The 15,500-nt window shown below is 54.5% G+C and overlaps 1 protein-coding gene across 3 annotated transcripts in view; it reads right to left on the bottom strand.

Annotated features, from left to right (window-relative positions):
- Positions 1 to 15,500, bottom strand: part of WWP2 (WW domain containing E3 ubiquitin protein ligase 2) — a 50,919-nt gene that overhangs the window by 23,007 nt on the left and 12,412 nt on the right. For 2 of the 3 annotated variants that reach the window (XM_026077421.1, XM_026077422.1), the window contains exons 5-8: positions 14,318 to 14,599; positions 13,262 to 13,358; positions 6,718 to 6,857; positions 3,525 to 3,738 (exon numbers count right to left, since the gene is read on the bottom strand). In XM_026077421.1, coding sequence (XP_025933206.1) covers positions 3,525 to 3,738; positions 6,718 to 6,857; positions 13,262 to 13,358; positions 14,318 to 14,599 — 733 coding nt within the window. The remainder of the gene's footprint in view (positions 1 to 3,524; positions 3,739 to 6,717; positions 6,858 to 13,261; positions 13,359 to 14,317; positions 14,600 to 15,500) is intronic. The other variant, XM_026077423.1, reaches the window with a different exon arrangement.

Here is a 15,500-nt window from a genome sequence, read left to right as displayed (position 1 = left end):
CCCGTGGTGCACCTATGCAACTCCCATCTGACTGCAGGAAACAGCTGCGAGGGGCAGTGGATACAGGGAGCACTGGACGGTGCAAAGTGGCAGCGCTGAGGTAACCCCGCAGGCCAAACAAAACGCCCTCCTTATGTAAGAAACCACAGCACCATGCCTTCTGCCAGGCAGTATAATGTACCTCTTTGTACGCGCGAGACAGAGCTGTGTATACACACCGTGTTAATGACCGTCTGTCCCCAGCGCAGGACCATCACTGATAGGAACCAGATGCAAGAGCCAGTGACTCTGGCTGCCCTCCCCCTCCTCACTATCAGTCCACTTGGAAACCCGCAGGTGAGGATCAGGACCCCACGTCAAAGGCTTCGAGTGCTGCAACCAGTTGCTCTTGTCCCACACACACTCCCTGGCTTCACAAGAAAACAAGCTCTGCACAAGCCAGGAGGACGTAAGAGGAGGGTTCTGGGCACTGTTGGGTCTGGAATTATTCAGATCACCTTCCAGTATCCTCCAGCCCCTAAAACAGACTCCCAGTTGTATGTGAGATGCCTTTGTGGCCGCCACATCTGGTGCAGCTGTTTAGAGACAGCTATCCAAGCAGAATAAATAGCCTGGAATCCCCACATGAACCCTCTGCAGGCCCCATCCGCACGCAGCCCCAGCAGCGAGAGCAGGACCAACAGCCTCAGAGCATCCACCAGCACAGAGAGCTGCGAGAAGTTAAGACCCCTCCAACTGCTGAAGGAAATGAAAGCCCGAACGCTGTCAATGCTCCCACAGATCAAAGGAGCCAGAGYTCCCACAGAAAACGCAAGTTCTGGAGGTTTCTAAGACGGGAGAGCGACACCGCAGCTTTCAGGCTCTTCAGCGACAGCGACGGCACCGCAGGGGGACTCAGTGTCTGCAAGCAGCAAAGCAAGAACCATTACTCACGCACTCTGCGACGCTCCCTACACAGTCATCGCAGCGGGAGCCAGGCCAGCAAGGGGCTATCCTGCACGACAGTCTGGAGAGCACTTTGCTGCCAAATCTGCAGTGGCCTGGTTTTGCCTGCATCCCTTCTGCCTGAAACAYGACTGCCTCCACTCACCCAGCCAGCTGCATCCCCATCTCCCAAGCTGGGCCTCAAACCACTAGCCGAAGCAATACCCTGGTGTGGTGAGCCAGCCAAAAATGAGCTTCCCCAGATCAGGTCTCAAGGGATCCCCAGCAGCTCATTCATACCATCTTAGTGCCACAGCCTTTTGTGCTATCCCTATTCACCAAAGGCAATGCAGACTCTTGCAGCAGCCCGTGTAGAAGCTAGTCCAGCCTCTCCTAGGGCAGGGCTCACACTGTGGAAACCTGCCTCCTGATGGCTCACATGGACCTGGATGGACTCAATTCTCCCCYGTCCCCCACCTGGAAAGAACTTGATACTTGGACTCCACCTGACCGAGCAGATTAATGCTATCCAGGCCAGCCCAGCATAAGCATATAATTCAGACRACACATGCAAGAGGATGGTTGCTCTAGTTCACTCCTCACAGATCCTATGGTCAGGGCAGGGATGGAAAAAGATCCAAGGTGCAAACCAAAGGTGTCTCCACAGGTCCCAAATACTGCAAGCTCAGCCTGGAGGAGAGTTTGCTCCCCCTTCTGCTGCTCTTCTCTGCCATCTCCTAAACGGCAAAACGCAACAGTTTCATCCTCCTCCCCCTCTGACACGCAAGATTTTCTGGTTTGTGAACACAGCACGGGAGATGGGTGCAGAGAGGAAACCGGCCACCCTTCCACTTGGCTCCACAGTGCCCCCGACCAGGTAAATGAAAGACTTGAGTGTCTTAGAAAGCAGCATCCCTGAGACTCCTGCAGCCTCCGTAAGCTCTGTTCATGAGCACCTACACGGTACCTACAGGCTCCTCACCGCCCCCACGCCCCGGGAAAGAAACAACACCATTTCCACCCTGGGCAACGCAGAGGTAGGGAAAAGGAGACCTTCAGTCTATCTAGTAGGAGCAGCAACAGGCATAAGCTCCGGCTGGAATAAAGACCTTTTTCAGAGCACTGGACTTTTCCAGCTGCCTGGAAACAGGAAGCGCCCAGGCCTGAGAACAGTAACCCTCACACACCCCACATAAAGGCACACTGAGCTGTTAACCCTAATTACCTGTGACTGACACACGAGCGAGGCCCTGACCTTCCAGGCATTGGCTTAGCCAAAGGGAAATAAACAGCTCACTTCATAGGAAACACAAGCCATTTTCAACCCCCCTGCTTTGCACTTTCAGTCCAAAATTAAAGGTGCCTGAAATACAAGGGGAGAACGATGCAGCCTAGCCTTCCTGCAAAAAGGTAGCAGGGCAGCGGGCTGGAGCTCGGCTGAGCTCAGAGACTGCCTTACGGCTTTCACCAAGGATCAGCGTGCTTGCCAGCACTGCTCCACTCAGTGCCCAGCTCTCCTCCCCGCTCCTCCTGCCACGTGCTGCTGGCGAAGGAGGATACAGGGCATAAGGGAGACTGACTGGCCCAGAACAGCATCCTCTTCCCTGGGGCCTCCCCTGCTGCCATCTCCATCATGCAGCACCACTCTGTAAGTACAGTGCTTGATGTTACCTTCCTCCATGCAAAGGACTTTAAGGTCTCCATATTTCTCACAAACGTCATCTAAGACCAACTCAGCACCATCACTAACAAAGACCTTCTCTCCCTCTTCTTTACTGGTAACTCCAGAGAGGCCCAGAAGAAGTCCTGCCTGCCCCCATCTGCTGATGCATTTGGTACTGCTTGCTGTTGTCTGCTCATGGTTTCAAGGTGGCACATGACAAATGAGCAATACGAGGATCCTGTCCACCCCCCCCCCCAAACAGCAGTGAATGCCTTTATGGTGTTTCTGTAGGTTTCTTTTTTAATGATCATGCCCTCCTGCTCAGAGGAGCTCCCTGGAAATTCATATTCACACTCTCATGTATTTTCTTCTCACTGACTGAGCCCTTTAACAGCTTCTACTGTGCTTCAGGAGAGCAGAGGGCTTTGCTGCTCCCCTTCTGGGCACTGACACTGAGAGACTGCTCTTTACAGAGATGCGATTCACTCTTTATTACCTCTGAGACCTGCCACGGACACAGAGTAGACTCCTGGCCTAAAGGAGGAGAGAGGAGTCCTGCAGCACAGTCAAACCCTGGCCATATGGTTCAGACTAAAAAGGATAGCTTGTCTCCGTGGAGTGGGGGCACAATCTGGACTAAGACAGCAAGTCTTTCTGCACAAGCAATYCGGATGCTACAACCACCCCTAATGGTACCTAACGCTTCCACCCAGTCTGGACCCTCATCTCCCCCTTGCTGTTCTCATTCCTCTGCGTATTCTCATGGTCCAGCACCAACCTTGGAACRGCATGCACGGCAGAGCGGGACCGCCCGGGCTGCTCCGAGCTGCCGAGGGAGAGCAGTGCCCCGATCCGCTCAGCCAGCTTGCACACGCTCAGCCGTGCTGGCCCTATCGGGGCAACGAGAGAGTCTAAAGCAGAAGGCAGAGCTGCTTACCCAGGGGGCAGAGCATCCAGGGCTAGCACCGTGGCCCGGGACTGGGGAGCGCCCGAGCCAGAAGCTGCCTCCTCTGCCTCTCCGGAGGCCGATGAGGCAGGAAGGGCGGGAGCGACGGAGCCGTCGGCCACGCTCGCTGCTGTCGTGGGGGAGGTCACTCCTGCCGCCGGCCTTTCCTCTTCACCGTCTGCAGCATCCGCCGAGTCTCCATTCACTGGAAGGGCAGAGCTGTTAGTGCTAAGGAAGGGTAGCGGGGGGCCCTGGCCGATCTACCACCAYTCCCAGCCCTAGCAGCAGAGCAAACGGTGGGTGGCAGCAGTTACCACCCATGCCTGGGACCCGCAGGGTGCTCCCCAGCCTGCGGCAAGGCAGCATCTCTGTTCACCCAGGAGTAGGCRTCAGATCCTCTGTGAACTGCCGCCACTGCCTGCACCTCTTCCGTCTGCAGGCAAAAGCATAAGTACTTTGCACTTGCTYGCACCTGCACTGCAACGTGCTGCAGGCCTGCAGTTAACTCAGGTAACAAGCAGGAGCCCAGAGAACTGCTGGCATGGGTCCCCTCCAGGCTGAGGGAAGCACAGATTGGGTAAGTCAGCTGCACTGGTAGGAGCTAAATTTTGCTGGATTCCACCGCGCTTTTGGAAAAGGGAAGGGGAAGACAGAGAGCAAAGGAAAATTATGATGAAAACTGATCAGGAGGAAAATGCAGACCAAAAAACGGAAGGGAATTTGTTTGGAAATACTTATTAGATAGCCAAAAACCATGACTTGACAGTCAAGCACAGGATAACTTCAGCTAGAAGGCATCCTGGTTTCAGTGGCAAAACAAAAGCATTAAAAACAAAACAGCAAAATATAGCATAAAAAAGGAAGCAGGCAGAGCTCCATGAGTTAGAGTTAAGAAATGCAGAAAACTCTAAGGGAAGGTAAAGACACAGAGAAATATCTGTGCCTAAAAGACAAAATATTTAGAAGTATTCTAGGAAATAAACCTCATAATAGTATAATCACTCACAGATAGAGACTGAAGAACTACAGATATCGTCTAGAAGAGGCAGACTGCTCAGTACACTTTTGCTTTTTGGTCAGAGGGAAGCAGGACAATATCCTCCGCCACCGGAGGAAATCTGGTACACAGCACTTAGTTACTAAAGGAGCCTCTTAGGCAGCATCTAAAGGAGATGCAGATTGCTGAATCAGGAGGCTCACAGTAACTTCCATCAGGAGTCCTGCAGCACTTGGCTCAGGAGATCTCTGACTGCTGTTCATTTCTAGCAAGCCTTGGAAAGGGGAGTTTTAGAAGCTTCAAGTATATCGTGCCAATCTTCAAAGGAAACCTGCAGAATGACCCAGGTAATTACAGTGTAATTAGCTTGTTCTCAGTCCTGGGCAAAACAGTGGAAAAGCTAATCCAAAGTTCAATTGATAAGGAAGGAGTTCAGCAGGAATAGTCAGTGCTAAGCAACACGACTTTGCAGGAAACATGCCATGAAATAACCTCCTTTTATTCTCAGATGAAATTACAGCTTTGAGTGACAAAGGTAACTGGGAAGTCCTTGACCTCAGTCTTGCAATAGACTGTTCAAAAATTGAACATAATAATGTCAACAAAACATATTAAAATGGAAGAAGAGAAAGGTTGCTAGAGGCATTCTAGAGAGTGTAACACACAGTACCGGTACTAACCCCAACCACTCAAAACACTCATCTCCCCATCCTGAAATATRAAATCATTGCCGACAGGACTTTTGGAAGACAGAGGTTGGTGAGCATAGACAGCAATGAGGACAGCACAGTCATAAACCCACTGGGAAAGCTGGGGCTCGTCCAATAAAATGTGTTTTAACAAACCAAAGCCAAAACACCAAGTTATACTTGCAGGAACAAAAACTCTGTCCRCAGCCTGAGGGACTGTCCCCTGCACAGCAAGGACATTGAGAAGGGCTGGGTGGYGACAGTGGACAAAACTCTGCATTCACTCCAAATGCAGTACTTTTCTGACCAAGGCAGACACGAGCCTCAGCTCCAGGGAGGGGAGCAGAGACCAGGAGCGAGCAAGACAACGCTGACAGCTGAAGAGTAACATTGCGCTTCGCCCTCCCACTCCCCCACCTCCCTCCCAAAATGAATTCTGGCAAAATTGAAATTACGTTGCTCCAGGTTTTTCCAGTGAAATGGGGAAAAAAAAAAAAGTCTTCATTTTGGGTTGAACAAAACATTTCCTTCTACCCGAAAAAAGTACTTGGCTTTTCCTTCCAGGTCTCTTGACAAAAGCAAAAGAAAGGACAGTGCTGTTTGCAAAGCCAGYGCAAAGGAGTAGGAAATGCCTGTGGCAGTGGTGTCACTTTTGCTGCCTACCTCTTACCCACCAACACAGTGACTGAAGCACTCACCCAGGATGTGGGACACCTGGACCTCCACCGAACCCACATCAACTACATGCCAGGATACTGTCTCAACCATCACGTCTCAGAGCTTCTAGAGGAGCTTCCCTCTATCTCTAGCTGGAACTCCTTTACCAGTTCCACGCGAGAGCCAGGTAAGCAAGAGACAGATGAATTGCTTATGGCTTTATAGTTAGGCACTCACCAGATCCCAGTCCCTGTGCCACAAAGTATTTATGGTTTTGTGGGCAAACCCAAGCAAAAGCAAGAGAAACCCTTCCTCTGGCATAAAAATCAGCACTCTGTTTAGAGGTGGGTTTGTATCTTCTCTGGCACTGGATACAGACAGCTGCTCCTCCCCATTTTGGTGAGTAAAGATCTCAAAAATATATTCACTGAAAACTGATGGGCAAATTCAGCTGAATGTTCACAACTCTGAAAAAAATCCATTCAGTTGTGATGACTGTTCTCCTCTCTGTGGCATCAGTGACATTGCTTTTCCAGTCTCCCTTTAAAAACCTGGAACCAGATGCTGCATTTATGTCATGGAGACTCCAGAGAGGAGCCACAGAAATTGTTCAAGAAATGGAGAATAGGTCCTACCAGTAAGATCTACGGAGCTCAGGCTGCCCAGGTTATCAAAAGTAAAATCAATAGCTCCTTCACAGGAAGGAAATCCCTGGGTATTAAAAGATTCTTTATTTCAGCAGAAATTCATTTTCTCCCACTAAATGCGGTCCCAAGCTCTGCCCACCATACATCTCTAACCAAAAGGCCCGAACACAGCTCCCACTAGCACCACGTTTCACCTGTGCCGTTCGCTGTGCCGTTTGTCATGCCAGCATGGTTCTGACTCTTGGCCTGCAGCCGGTGCCGGTTCCTGGTGCTGGGACTTTGCTCTCCGTTCCCCGTGTTTTGTCTGGCCACTCCAGCTGAATGCCGGTGTGTCCTGCAAGGGAAAGAAACACAAGAGGTGAGACATGCAACCAGCCCCAGAGAGAAAACCTACTCCTGTCTTCCTTGCCTGGATACTTTTGTCCTCTCTGAGCACAGCTGCCAGTCATCTCCAAGAACCACTGGGACGCTGGTCCTGCTCCTTAGTCAGCGCCCTGAACTCCCAATGCTGCTACTTCCGCTCTCCCAGCCTGTACGCGGGTGCCAGCGTCCCACCTATTGGTATCAGAGTCCTAYGGAGGAGAAACCATGGTGCAAAAGGCCTCGCTTCTGTTTGCTGCTGCTCCCTTTAGCCGCACCATGTGCTAAGCCCTGGGCACTGGCAGATGAAAACCTGCTCGCGGTACTAAGCTGTTGTGGCCCCCCTCCACTCCCGCAACGAAGCTCCTGGAAGAGACGGTGTGCAAATGCTTTCTGCACTTCAGTGCCACGTCGCGTGCCTGGGGAAACCCACCGCAGGGGCGTGAGCTCAGCCACAAGCCTTGCACAGAGGCAGGCGAGGAAGGTGCAAGTATTCTTCAGCTGCTGCTGATCCCGCTGGGACAGCCATGGTCCCTGGCAAGGGATGGGACAAACAGCCGGGATGGATGGCAGGTTAAATCATCACAGCACGAGCCTGGATCTCACCTGCAAGAGCCCCGACTCTCCGCACAGGGATACTCGGCTCTCTCCAGGGATAGRAGAGGAAAGGGAACTCAGCACATCTAGTCCAGACAGAGCTTCCCTGCCACCATGTCCCTGTCCCCATGCGATGACACTAATCAAGCAGGCCAGGACAGCCCGGCCCCCCCAGGCAAAGCGCCTGCAGCATACGCAGCCGCAGCACGGCACAAACCGCTCTGGTCAAACATAGCTAAGCCTCCACGTCCCCGGCCCCTGCGAGCGCCGCAGGACATTCCAGAAAAGGTTCGGGTTTTATGCTTATTAAGAAACCTGGTAATTACTGTAAGTGGGGCAGAGCATTGCGCGCARGGCCGCAGGGAGGGAGCGGAGCGCTGCCCGCACAGCGGGGCGCTCGCTCCCCAAGGTGGGAACGGAGAGGTGCTACCCCGGAGCGGAAAGGGCACGTTCAGCAGGGGGGCACCACGTCACTCGCGCACCAGGGCAGAGACACAACCGACTGAGGGCATCTCCCAGTTGGATTTTCTGCGTGACTCTGTTGACATTTGCTCCATCGTTTCGGGTAGTGAGAGTCTCACACCACCAGTGTGTCCATCCCAACTCTCACGGGCCGGGGAGCATCAGCGGGAGCCTGGAGGCACCTCCACCAGGATCGCAGCTCTTGGGGCAATGCACAGCGCTCCCAGCTGAAGCAACGACGACAGAGAGGGTGAGAACCACAGGGATTAAAACGTCAGCTTGTTCCAGCCAAGTTCTCCCCTTAAAAGGGCAAAACCCTCTAACTGTCCCCATGTCTCAGGGCTCTGCTGAGCTGGAGCTGGGAGGGGAAGGCAGTTTGGCAGCAACAGGGCGCAGCATCAGTCATGCCACACTCAYCAGCTCCAGCGAGCCCGTGATCCCTCCCCGCTGCTCTCCTTGGGGAGCAGCTCACAATGACAGTAGGCAGAGGAAGGGCTGGGACCGGCAGGAGACATGAGAAAGCAGAAGACGATTGTTGAAAATAGACCRGACGCGAGCCACAGATAAGAGCGGGCAGCCCAGCGGAGCGGTCCGCGAGCAGGAGCTGCTGAGACCGCTTCCATCAGCCACAGCTCTTCCCCGGAGGGCGGCCCCAGACACGGGGTCTTTGACGCGTTCCTCGCTCGGACAGTAAACGCTAACACCTCCTCTAGCCCCAGAAACCCTGGCTACCCCCCGAAACCAGCTGTGCCGAGGGTTTGCTTCGGCCGCCAAACAACTTCTCACCAGCACATCGGGACTCGGAGGAGTTACGGGCACAGAGCTGGTTCCTCTCCCTGCTGATGGGGAGACGTGCCCTGGGCTGGCTCTCGGCAGGGCACAGGGGCCCCCCGACGTCACCTGCCTCACCAAAGCAGCTTCCCTCGCCGTGCAACGGGCCGAGGGCTCAGGTGGCCCCAGCTCAGCGTTGATGGCCCCGTGGCAGCAGACCAATGTGCCCTGCAGCGTTCAGCATCCAGCTCGGGGGCTGGACCGCGGCGCTGAGGGCACTGGAGCCCGGGGGCAGGGACCCAGGCTCCCCGTGCTCACGCTGCCGAGGCAGATCCCTGCCCCAGGCAAGCTCTGGCGGGCTGGGACACCTCCCGGCAGCCCCGCGCCGAGGTTCCCCAGCCACCAGGCCAGAGGCAGCGTCTGCCGCGAGCAAAGGGCCGAGCGTGGGAGGCCACGCGGGAGCGGGCAGGCGGCGCTGCGAGCCGGAGCCGGCCCCGCCGAGCGCGAGCGGCCAAGGCATAGCATGGATCTTGTCCCTGCCCTTCTCAGCACAGATGAGCTAAGAGCTGCCCGGAGAGTTTTTAGAAACCAAAACAGGATGTTTCCAGGCTGCCAGCCGGCCACATAGGGTTACTAGGCCTGAATTAGCCAGCCTGCCGCCCAGCCCAGCCCAGCCCAGCCCTCCTACGAGCGCTCCCATCTGGGTATTGTCTTTTAATAGATGCATGGAAACAAACCCAGCGGGGCCACGTGACAGCGACCGGACTGGGAACAAACTCTTAAAATAGGAGCAGGGAAAAAACAAGGCAGAGTACCGATGGGAACAGACTCTCGCAGCGTGCCGGGGGAAGGAGCAGAGCGGCACGGGGCAGCGGGCAGAAGCCCCCATTACTCCCTGCAGACTGAGAGTCTCGGGTCGCTGCCCCGTCTCGTGCTCTGCCCCGTCCCTCCTCCTGGGCCAGAGGCAGGAGGACCAGAGCGCACCAAAGAGGAAAACGGTGCCAGGCAGGACGACATAAGCCTTCCAGCTCCCCCTCTTCTTCCAAGGCTGAGCCCCTGCTCTGCAGAGGCTGACGCAGGCCCAAAGGACGCAGGGGACATCGCCTGGGCTCCTCTCTGGCCTGGACGCGAAACCCCGCAACAGCTTCCTGCTCCCAAAGCAGAGGTCCCATCCCTGTGACCCAGTGCAGGGGTGTCAGGAGAGGTGGCAATGCCAGTCTCAGCCTCACTCCGTGCAAGTGGTAACAAGCTGCAGCTGGTGGGAGATCTCCATCGCTGCAAGGGCAGCTGGGGGGGCCCGGGAGGCTCAGCTCCCGCTGCCGTTAGCCACCACCAGAAACACGGAGCTGAGAAATTCCTTCTGCCTCTGCGAAAAATGGGGAGGAGGCGGCCAAGGTCCCCTGCACCCAGCTTTCTTGTTTGCAAGGCAGGGAGCAAAGGCCGCACGTGTTTACCAACAGCTTGGAGCTAGGAGTCCCAGCACGCCGGGGCCTTTGCCCTCAGGCCTTCCAGTGCAGAATATCCCCCTTGCTGGCTCACCCCTGTGGCTCAGCTGTTCTCAAGTGCAGCATTGATATCGACCTAGCATGGCCCTAMGAGAGGACAGCCCTGGCCAGAGGGCAATTCGCATCAGGCTCGCCTCAGTCTAGCCCTATGCACGGTCTCTTTGCAGATCCCCAGCCTAGAAGCACCATGACAGATGTGAGAGATGCCGGGTTTCTGGGCAGACCAGCCTTCCAGCAGTAACACAGCATCCATCTGCTCGTGTATCCCTGAGGCTATCCTTTGAGAAACTGTATTTTTGTCTTGTATAACTCATCCTTTGAAAATAGAGCTAAAAGTCACCTTAAAATGTGCTTCAACTCCACCCAGTTTATTCCAGTTACCCACCACTTTCCAGACTCCTCCCTGCTGATCCTAGAGATCCATTTCATGACTTGTTCTCTGAGGTCCTGAACAAAATATCCTGGCCCTTTCCAGCCCCAGAACCTCTCCAGTAGCAGGCTGCATGCCCGCTGCCCAGCACAGCCTACCTCTGCTCTCTGCGGGCCTGGAGCTGCAAGTGGTAGATCACAGCTCACCTGGCCTTTTACTGCTGCGGCATCACGCCAGAAGCCGCACGTTCAGGGAAGTCCCGTGGCCATACCCTGGGCTTTGTGGAGCAACCTAGAGCAAGGGGTTCCCATGAGGGGGCCAGAGAAAATATTGGACTGAGTGACCCAGGGGGGTGCCTCCCACCTGCCCTCAGGGATGCCCATGCCCATCACTAGCTGAGCTGTGAATTTTGGACATCAAAAAGTAGAAAAAGTGAAGCACACTACACTAGAGAAACCATGCAAGTTTGCATGAGCTTGTGACAGGTGACAGCAAAGTTTCACACGCCCCTGGTCAGATCACAATACGACACATGGCTTGACAGCCCGAGTCTCCAGAGAGGCGAGCAGCAAACCAGACTACTTTATTCCCTAGTGTCAAGAGAGGTCCCTTTGGCCACAACAAAACAAATGGGGATTGTGGCAACTCTCGCTGCACCCAAGGCCCCTGCTCTCAGCCGGAGACTTCTGGGCTCTCTATTTTCTCTTCACACAGAAAGCTGTGGAATTTCACACCCCGTCACCAAGATTAGCAGCAAATCCCAAGATGACATTTGTTCAGGAGAAGAAAGAGAAGCCCTGACCAAGCAGTTTCCCTTGAGGGGAGAGAGGAGAAATAGTTGAGGAGCAAAGAATGACCCTTTTCTTTCCATCCTGCCTGTGAGGGAGTTTGCCAGCATCCATCACCAAGCCCATGAAAATAAACAGCGCTCTGCATATAAACAGAGCAAATATCAAACAGCTTTCCCATGTGCACAGGACTCCTACTCCACTCTGGAGAAGGCAGCTGCCTCTGTGGTGGGTACATACAGCAGTGCTTTGCCCCATATAGCAGTACTACAAACTGTGGTATTATGTCCAGAACAACCCTAAAATCAGGTGAGTTTAGGATGAATCAACAACTAGCCAGAAAGTTTCCCATAGCAGAAAAGCCACGGGATTTTTAATGATTGCAAGCAACGAGAGCCTATTGACAATGTCAAAAGCTCAGCCACTTGCCAGCAGAAGAGGTTCTACCAGCTAAGGAGCTTACGCAATTTCCATACCTGGAAGGTCTTTGAAGGTCACCTACAAAAGTGCTGTCCAGAACTCACCACACTTTGACAGGCTCATAGCTCAAGAAGATAGCAAGAGGAGAAACTATTTACAGGCAGTTGAAGAGCAATCAGGAATTCAGAAGTAACTAGTCACACCTAGGCAGCAGGCTGAGCCTCCTAAGCTAGAACTTTCTTTACAGGCTTTCTAGCACCTACTGATAGCTACCAACTCCCAACAAGACACTGAGCATGCATCATCTGTGAAAAGCCTTTTATGCCTGGACAGCAGGAATCAAGAGAAGCAGCCACAGTAAAAGGGCACAAACTGTGTTCAGCAATCTGTTTCTAATTTCCTGTCCCACTCCTTCCTCAGGTGAGAGACAAACACAATAGGGACGGGGTCACTTTTTAGAGAGGAAAACATTTCTTTCCTTCACTCTTCTCTCATATGTGCCTGACAGATCAAGAAGGAGCAGAAGAGCTCAAAGCATAGGGCTTGCTGCTGAGAAGGCTCCTGAACGTCRAGCCTGCAGGCTGTGCAGAATCTCTTACCAGCCAAGGCTGCAGGCTCCCYCTCTACAGACACAATTCTAACCAGAACATCTGTATAGGCTGCTGGGCCACTGCCATGCTCTGGAAATATAAATAGGTGTTAAATTCAACTCCATGTTGACAGTGTGACACGTCTCTCAATAACCACAGCTCCAAAAGGAGGAGCTCTGAGCCACTCCAGCCCAGCAAGAAGGCAAGCAAGGGCACTGTGCCAGGCACAGGATGGCCTGGTGCCCAAGCATCTCATTTTCTTTGGAAGTAGCCGTCATTTCCCTGCAGCTCTGCTTGCGTTGCTTCTCCTGCCCTCCCTAGACCTTCTGAAGTGTTCCCACTGTGACCATTGCCAGGATGGGCACTCTGCTTCCTGGCCTGGCCTGGCCCAGCACCTGGCTAGGGCTGTACTCGAGGCAAGAGAGGTGTGGTCCATATAATCCTGAGGAGCCATTTGAAGGGAGCCTACGCAGACCAGGCCCTTTGCTTGTTTACCTGACTAGTCACAGTCTTCCGCACACATCCCTGATACACCATTCCTTCAGCTGCCAGTAGAGCACCTGGTGGAAACTACCCAAGCTATCGCAGACCTGATACTCCTTGAGAAATGAAACACTCCAAGAGGCTCAGATAAGCTGCACCACAGCCGTATGGCCATCGCACATGGTGCACCTTTCAGCTCTGCTGTCTGCCAGGAGGCCCGCCAGCTCACCCTTTTTCCAAGTCTCCTACAGGCTGCTTTGTTGTGAGCTCACTGGGAGATCTAGAGGGGTATCCACTGTAAAAGGGCCACTGAGACACTACTTAGCTGCTTCACGAGCTCAGTAATCATCCACTGATGGACTGAGAGGTGCTGCCAAGCAAGGGACCCTTACCTTGATCTGCTTCCAAAGCAGTTCGTACTGGGAGGCTGGTGTCTGCTCTCTGTGGCTGCAGCCATGCTGATGGGTTCCCGTCCAGTTACCTGAGGCCCTGAATGGTTGAAGAAGAAGAGGGTGAGGAAAGAGACTAAGGCACCTACTAGTTCCAGCCTCCTTCCTTCCAGAAAAGGAACACRAAGGCACAAAAGCCCAATATATTACAGGACCAGACCTGCCAGCCCTCTACGCTAAAATCCAGGGGAAGCATCTGCTTGCAAGCGTTTGCACAGCATCTTTCACCTGGCAAAGCCCCTTGGGTGTCCCATTTTCCAAACTCATGAGCAAGCAGCAGAGCGGAGAGAGCGGGAGCTGTGTTGGTTGCTACCATGTGGCTCTGCTAGTGTAGTCGGAGTCAGGACCACAAGCACCGATGACCAGAAGAGCCTCCAGCCCGGGCTCTCTGCGCACACAGCTCCCCTAGAGCAACGTGCTCCGCGTTGAACACCCTTCCCCTAGGTAGGGGTGCTCTCACCCCGCACTGACGTGCGATGGTGCAGCCCATTCCACAGTGCCTCACGTGGCTCTGAACACAGCACTAGGGAAAGGCAAGCACAGCCCTTCGGAGAACTAGCAGTACCAGGAGAGGAGCCTCATTGAAGGCTCCCAGATTTCACAGGCCTGAACTTCCACCTAGGAAGGGAAGGAGCTGAGGGAAACCAAAACGCCAGTCACTGCCCAATATGAGCCGAATCTTTCATTGCTCAGTCCCTGGGAGGCCTTGACCAGTGAGACATCAGTCTGTGCCCCCGCACGCACGCAGGGAGCTCCCGACCTGAGCAGCTCATCAAACACAGAAGACGTTTCCCGGGGCCAACAAAGGAAAGCTAGGGAAGGAGCGAAGCCGCTCAGGCAGTTTGCGGAGGGCCCAGAGAACAGCCACTCCTTTCGCATCGGCGGGGATGCAGGAGTGTAATCCTGTCAAYGCCACCACTCCTGTCCCACCACACGTTCGCTCCCACGGGAGTCCATGAGCAAGCCTGCAGTTGGGATAGGCAGGGGCCGGAGCCTTACCTGGGAGAGGAGGTGGCTGCTGGCACTCGGATGTTTGCTCAGAGGTCCTTAGGGCTGTGATCTCAGCCCCACTCCTCTCCCCGCCGGTGCTCACCGCCTCGTGCTCAGAGCCGCTGCATGCATGCGGAGATGGGCGGCACTCACCCTCTGTCACGGCACTGCCATTAGGCAGGCTTCCCAGATCAACAGCAGGCCCGTCCAGGAAAATCGTCAGCTCTCCGCCGGAGACAACACTGCCTTTGTTCTCAGTTTGCAGGTTCAGGGTCAGCTGCCTGTTCTCCACTGTGGGAGATGAGGGGACATGGAGAAAGAGACCAAGCAGTCACCACTAGTGAAGCCAGCGGCTATGGAGGAAGGCTCCACAACCCCCAGCTCTCCCGTGGGACCTCAGTCTTCCGGCCCTCGCCAGTGGCGTTAGACCCTCTCCCCCAAAGGACAACACGCCTGCTTCCTCCAGGACCACGCGCCTCAGCGAGACGCTGTAGACATTGGCCCAGCACCTACACACACGTAAGCAGCACTGTCAGGGAGCAGCCTGGCGAGCTACACYGACTGCCAAGGACCTTCCTTCACTATCCACCGCTCGCCGAGACAAAGAGCGGCCGCCCCATCCCATCACGGAGGCATAACTACCCTRCGGGCCTGGGCAATGACTCAGCCGGGACCACAGTCACTCACAGATCAGGTCCAGATGCTGRGGGATGCAGGGGAGATCGCAGAAGGAAAGGTGAGATACTCAGCTGGTTTGACATAACAAGCGGGGCAGGAAGGGTCCTGCACTGAGGACAAACTCCAGCAGACGCCTGGGACACGAAGCAGACCAACAGCTCCATGCCAGAGGCTGACTGAAGCCCTGGCTTGCTGCAGCACAGGAGCAGACAGCACCTTCCAGAATCAAAGGATACCTTCTTCCCATCCAGAAAACCCAGATAAGCAACACAGGAAAACCCCGTTGGCTTCCCTCCATCCACATTCCTCGTATATCTGCTCCACTGAGCACAACAGGCACAAGAGCTGCCCCAGACACGCTCACAACACGCTCCACTGAAGCACCAGACGGCCTGCACAGAAGCTTCAGTGGGTGGCACGGGCTGGAAGGGGCCGCGAGACCCAGCTGCCCCTTGGAGACGGCAAAAAAAACGCCAGCTTCGCTGCTGCTCCCTCGGGAGCCGGTTTGGCTCCT

The sequence above is a fragment of the Apteryx rowi genome, unplaced genomic scaffold (assembly GCF_003343035.1).
Source record: "Apteryx rowi isolate R43461 unplaced genomic scaffold, aptRow1 scaffold_451, whole genome shotgun sequence".
NCBI classification, from domain to species: domain Eukaryota; kingdom Metazoa; phylum Chordata; class Aves; order Apterygiformes; family Apterygidae; genus Apteryx; species Apteryx rowi.
Note: the sequence above shows the minus strand (reverse complement) of the source record. Positions and strands in the feature narration are given on the sequence as shown.